Here is a 6,250-nt window from a genome sequence, read left to right as displayed (position 1 = left end):
CAAATAGGTGGTACTTTGAAGCCATGTCTTCATGGTGCTGAGGACAGACTCTCTTGGGTAGATAGAAATGTTCCCAGCAGCATCTGGGGCCATGTCGTCATGGTACTGAGGACAGACACTCTTAGGTAGGTAGTTATGTGCTCAGCAGCATCTGGGGCCATGTCGTCATGGTACTGAGGACAGACACTCTTGGGTAGGTAGTTATGTGCTCAGCAGCATCTGGGGCCATGTCGTCACGGTACTGAGGACTGGGACTCTTGGGCAAGAGTGTTCTCAGCAGCCTCATCACCTTCATTTATATCATCTCCTCCATCCATCTCAAAAGAATGTCTAGTTCCCCCAATGCCTTCACTACTGCTGCCTGATGCTCAAGCTGAAAGAAAAGTAGGTGCATGCTGTCAGAGACACAAAAGAGACATTTTCCCAGAGACAATCCTCCCTCCTATTGTCCGGTAAGCAGGGATAGGGACAGGAGCATTCTTTTCAAGATGAAGAGACTAAAAGAGGTGGCAGCATATCAGATTTCAGAGAAAGAAGGAAGACTACTGAGCCCACTACCCTGGCCTTTTGAGTGGAAGCCCAGAGACAACTTGGCCCACACAGATCATAATAAGGCTGTTTTTCTTCAGGAATTGTATATGTATGCCTCTGCGCATGTCTGTGTGTGTTCCCTACCGTGCATACTTAGATCTAATAAATATTGACCTGCTGAGCACTGGACCATTTCAAAAGTGAATGACACAATCCTTGCTCATAAGGAAGTCTTGGTTGAGGAAAGGAGACAGGCAGGAACAAATGCTTTATGATGAATAAATGATAGGAGGCCCCACATCATGACAAGAGATAGCCAACTCTGGGGGGTGATGCCTAGGCTGAATCCTGAAGGACTAGGAGGAGAAAAAGGAGGAGGAGGGAGAGGAGGGGGAGGAAGTCAGTAAAGAGTTGACTCACAATTTCTTGACAGATGTGTATAAAAGTATCAATGTGAGGAACAACATAGATGGGTATGTATGATATTGCAAGATAGTGCTTTTGAAAGTGTACATTGTGTGCATAGTGGAAAACTATTGTTTCTCCTTTATGCCCCTTGGAAGATCCAGGTGTGTCTGGATAGACATTCTTTCTTCACTGACCGGGCATCATGTGGAGACAGCATCCTTCTAGAACCTGGGATGGTCCCTGGGACCACAGTGAACTACTAGTCTGATTTTTACGAACATTAATGTATATCTTCCACATATCTATAGTCTCAGTTCCAAAAACACACCTACCACAGTCCCTACAAAAACAGTGCATACCTCTGTGAAGTGACTCAGAACATGGTTGTATTTCTTCATTGCTTCTTCCCCACAATGACATGCCATTCGTGAATGCTGAAAAAGACCCAAAGAATGGTAAGTATTATTGTTACCTTGTTGCCTGCATATATATCTGTGAGCCACATTCATGAGTACCAGTGGAGGCCAGAAGAGGGGATAGGGTCCCTGGGACTGGAGTTAACAGAAAGCTGTAAGCCACCATGTGGTTGGCGGGAATAAATTTAGATCCTCTGCAAGAGTAGCCAGTGCTCTTCACTGTTGAGCCATCTCTCTGGTTCTAATTCTATTTTACAATCTGACTTCTCTGCCCTTGCTTGGCATAAGCAGAAAATTCTGTTTTACCTATAATCCTGTGAATAATCATTTCTGTAGGAACGTCTTTTCATGACTCATCATTTGGAATCATGTAACTAACCATCAGACAGGCAAAGAAGCCAGCCTTCTAGTCTCAAGTGTGGAGCTCACTAAAGTCCTTCTAGAAAGAGGCAGTGTTGAAAGAGTTTCTAGTTCCAGTGCTCCACTGGCTTCCTACCCGTGCCTGTCTAGGAGGCTGCAGAACAAACCCAAGCCCTTATGAAAAGAATGCAATTCGAAAGTTCACAACAAGATCAAGTCTAATAGCCCTATCACCGCTTGAGCACAAGATGCCCTAGTAAGGTTGTAGAATGCATTACCACAGGAAAAAAAATAGTTCTGTGGATTCTGGACAGTAATCATAAGCATCAAACATCCAGCATTTTATATTTCTTCAAACCTTTTAAAATGCTTTTTGAATGGAGCATATATTCAATAAAACAGGGTGTTTCTGAACAGTTGCATGTTCAGTAGCAGTTTTTATGTTTGGTTTGGTTTGGTTTGGTGTTTTGTTTTGTAATGTTGGATTCAATTTCTCTACCCAGTCAATGGAATAGGAAAAAGAGCTTGGTTGCTAAGTGGTTCAGACTACGTACCCAGACCTTTACTCACACAGATCGAGAGGTCCTTCTTGATGATAAGAAAAGAGTTGGCAAGGCTGCTGGTCTTTCGGAGGATACGATGGTCAGGGGTCTGGTAGAATTTGAATACCCTATCCAGATAGAATCTCACTAAATGGCGGAGGAAACAGCACCTATCCGAATGCTGCAAATAACATATGACAAGTGAATTAATGAGAAGAGAGGAAGGCAAGACCGGGCCTGAATAAGAAGCTCTGGCTTTGCCCTCCCAGAGTTGCCCCAGATCAAGTCCATACTTTTATGCCTTGCAAAGACTCCGTCGTCCTTAAGATTCTGATGTCTATGTTTTCATCTTCAGCTTGCTAAACAGGAGAAAGGACAAGAAAAGACAGGTCATTGACCGCTGCCAGAACTTTGGATATCAAAACCTTTGGTCTCTTCCCCACCAGGGTCCAATGAGAGGCTTAAACTATTAAGCACCGGCAACTTTTGAAAACACACTGTCTCAGACTGGAGTCTCTCTCCTTCTGACCTGATTCCATTAACACACTATCAGAGATACTCTGAGAAGACAGACAGACAAAGGGGGAAGAGAACAGACAAACAGGAAAGATGGATCCCTCCCTTTACGTACCACACTATCCCGAATCTCAGAAAACTCCTTTTGTATTGCTTGGAGGTTTGCAGTGATTACACAGCTTCCCAAATGGAGGGTCTCCAGCCCGGTCAAAGGAGTCCATCGGAGAAAACACACAGCGGAGAACAGACCAAAGGCAAAACCGAAACCTTTCATCTTACACCTAGCTCCTGGAAAGCAGAGGTGGAAATTCAAAAAGATCAGGACTTTTAGTTTCTCCCGTCAAGCCAGCAAGAAGAGGCCAGCACCAGGTGTCCACTGGGTGGGAACTAGGCAGCCTTCCCTGGCTGCAAGCAGTGTCGTGTGCTCACACAACTTTCTAAGAAAAGGCTGCTTCAAACCGAAGCCTGCCGGGACCTTCAGGGTCTCGGTGCTGGGTAGTGCCACGGGTCATGGCTCCTTTATTGTATCACCTTCCCTGTTCCACAGTCACTGACGGTAGGAACGGCCTAGAGCGGCAAACCCTTGCAGTGAAGCGACAGAGGGTGGGTGACATTTCAGGAGAAATGTCCAAACTTGCTTGAGGGAACTGACGTAGACACTCTCCCCTTCCAGAAAGCCACTGCAACACCTTGTGTGGTCCCCGTAGACCTACAAGGGAAAACAGCTTCATAGAAGCTGCGACCAAGCCACCAAAAATACCCAGGGGGAAATTGTCTAGATCTTATAGACACCCACAGGGCAGAAGAGCCTGGCGCTATCTGGCACTGGTCTGAGATCAGAGTGCTTAATTGAGCATAGTAGATTCATTGCATTCCTGAAGCCAAAAACCAAGTCAATTATTTCATAACAGCCACCCTGCCGGCGAAAGGCTCTGCTTCAGTCTCCTTCTGGAGGCTCCTGGGGCTCCACAGCGCCCTCTGCAGGGAAGCTATAGTCAGACATGCCTAGGGTGGATCCAATAACAATCTGCTTTTCCTCGGGGCCTCGTGTCTTAGACTTCAGGCAGAGAGAATGAACCCTACCAAAAATCAGAATCACATTTGAAACAGTTCGTGTATTCTTCGGGTGAGGCTATTCAGTGAAGAAGGCGATGCTTACTTAGTTTTAAGATAAAACTAGAATAACCTAGGATAAGGAAAGTAAGGCTCTGGCCTCTGCCACAAGATGACTGCACACTTCGGACATTTCTCTTGAAATACCATTCTTTGTCAACTCATGGCAGGTGCCTGCTGGCTGTGACAGTGGACCTAGGATTGGGACAGAATATTTTAATGAAACATAAAAGAAGAAATTTTCTGTGGCAAACAATATCGAAACCTTAAATAATAACAGAATTTGACAGTGTCATGCCAAGCCATTGAAACAAGAGAAACATGCATGTATTTTCATAATTTTTGTAAGTTTTCTCAAAAGTAAATGATAAAAACATTATTGATGGGTGTTCTACCCTCAAAGGATTCAGGTAAAAGTATAATAATAAATCTGGGACGTCTAAGTAAAATACTTGAATTTTAGGTGTTGCTGGGGGACTGGGGATGGCTCAGTCAGTAAAGCACTTGTCACATGGGCATGAGGTCCGGCATCTACAGCACACCCCCAGCCATGAGAAGTAAAGCACTTGTCACGCGCACTTGTCACACAGGCATGAGGACCGGCGTCTACCACACACCCCCAGCTATGAGAAGAACTGGAGAGCACCTGTAGTCCCAGGGCTAGAATGACACAGAGGAGATCCCTGGGCTAGCTGGGCGACTTGCCCAGCCAAATCACCAAGTTCATGTCACATTGAGAGACCGTGTCTCAAAAACAAGACGGAACGCTACTGAGGAAGGACCCTCAAGGTTCACCTTACGCCTCCACACACATACGCATGAACACACAACTCCTACCACACACATGCACACATACACGTGTACACACTACACATGTACATACATACAAACACACAACTCCTACCACACACACATATACCACACACACACATACACACATAATTGAGTCTCATGCACTAACCGCTAGAATTTCAGTACTGTGGTGAGACTGGAATGTTGCAGGCCTAGAAACTAGTTATCTTATCCTGGGCTGGTTCTAACCCTCCACAAGAGTGATTCCCTGCCCGCCCCTGTGTCAGAACTAACATTTTGTGACTAACATATAAAACTAATATATAGAGATGGAATCTATTAACTTAGCAGACCACAAGCTTCCATGAGTCCAAAGGCTAAGAAGGTCATCCGAGGGCATCTAGGTGTATGGGAACCTTTCCCCCATCGTGCTGTGCCTGCCCCTTTGGTGTACCCACCAAAGTATTTTAAACTTGCCTTGGTTTATGACTTTTTTTCTGTAGAAACTACAAAAACTTTGTGAAATGCTCCCACGTTGCAGCATGAAATTTAGGGCAACTTAAATCTATGTTCCCAGGGCACAGTCCAGAATAAACTCTCTTATTCCTTTAAGATGAGTGGTTTTTACATCAACAATTATAGTGCCATGATGTGGCACTCCAAGAATGATCCACTTTTCATCAAAGGGATCGATCACCTGACTGGAAGTCATGTACCCGCATGGACCTGGTGAGCTCAGGTCATCTGCTGCTGCTTCCTCAGCAGAGTTGGTGAGATCTGTCCACAGTCCACTGTGCTTACTCTGAGCTAGTAATTTGTCCTAATTTGATAGACATCTTGCAACTGCTTTGGGGTTCAAACAACCCTTTCACAGAGTCACATATCAGATATCCTACTCATTAGATATTTGCGTTATGATTCATAACAGTAGCAAAATTACAGTTATCAGGCAACGACGAAAATAGTTTTGAGGTTGGGGGGTCATCACAACATGAGGGACTGTACTAAAAGGTGGAAGCTTTACGAAGATTGAGAATCACTGGTTTGTAACCAAAGAATTTGGTCTCAACATTCGGTTTAGTTTTGTGTGTTTGCTTGCTTGCTTTTGGATTTTTTGGAGTAGAAGTGTTTGAAGATAATCTGCCATCTGGCACTCTAGCCGGCTTTATGTGTAGTAAGTACTTACTTACTTACAAGTCTTTGGAAAAATGAGGAGACTTCTTCCAAACTGGTTTACCTTGAATCCTTAACAATGTCCTAGGTAAAATTTTTTTTAAAAAATATTTTTGGTTGTGAGCCTAGCCTTTAACGGCTGAGCCATCTCTCCAGCCCAGAAATAAACATGATATTTAAATGAAAAAAATTAAAAAATAAAATCACAAATAGGCAGGCAACCTGCTTTAATTAAAGTGTAAAATGATGAAATTGGTATCTCATAATGAAAAGAGCTCTTTGAGAAAAGTACATGTAAATTAAATTAGATGCTAAACTAAAACTTAATTAAAGACTTTTAAAGACAAATTCTGAAATAATGTCCTCCTCTCCCCCTTTTCTGACCTCGTTTCTTTATCC

At 43.9% G+C, this 6,250-nt stretch overlaps 1 protein-coding gene across 2 annotated transcripts; it reads right to left on the bottom strand.

Annotated features, from left to right (window-relative positions):
* Positions 1-202: 202 nt before the first annotated feature.
* On the bottom strand, positions 203-3,047 carry Il20 (interleukin 20). Of its 2 annotated transcripts, XM_005079861.4 has the most exons (5): positions 2,889-3,047; positions 2,551-2,616; positions 2,286-2,438; positions 1,299-1,373; positions 203-373 (listed from the first exon to the last, which is right to left on the bottom strand). In XM_005079861.4, exons 1-5 carry the CDS (start codon positions 3,045-3,047, stop codon positions 296-298), a joined length of 531 nt encoding a protein of 176 aa, XP_005079918.1. In that variant the 3' UTR covers positions 203-295. The 2 variants fall into 2 exon arrangements, with proteins under 2 accessions (XP_005079918.1, XP_040595282.1); XM_040739348.1 differs by lacking the exon at positions 2,551-2,616.
* Between the last annotated feature and the right edge of the window lie 3,203 nt (positions 3,048-6,250).

This window comes from Mesocricetus auratus, unplaced genomic scaffold (assembly GCF_017639785.1).
Source record: "Mesocricetus auratus isolate SY011 unplaced genomic scaffold, BCM_Maur_2.0 Super-Scaffold_100676, whole genome shotgun sequence".
NCBI lineage: Eukaryota > Metazoa > Chordata > Mammalia > Rodentia > Cricetidae > Mesocricetus > Mesocricetus auratus.
Note: the sequence above shows the minus strand (reverse complement) of the source record. Positions and strands in the feature narration are given on the sequence as shown.

Bases quoted from the DNA above. Each gene is read 5' to 3' on its own strand.
- Il20 (XM_005079861.4), bottom strand. From the start codon at position 3,047: ATGAAAGGTTTCGGTTTTGCCTTTGGTCTGTTCTCCGCTGTGTGTTTT. The intron at 2,439-2,550 runs GTATGGACTTGA...TGTTATTTGCAG, and splicing joins AGTCTTTGCAAGGCATAAAA to CATTCGGATAGGTGCTGTTT. The intron at 374-1,298 runs GTATGCACTGTT...CTTTTCTTTCAG, and splicing joins TTCTGAGTCACTTCACAGAG to CTTGAGCATCAGGCAGCAGT.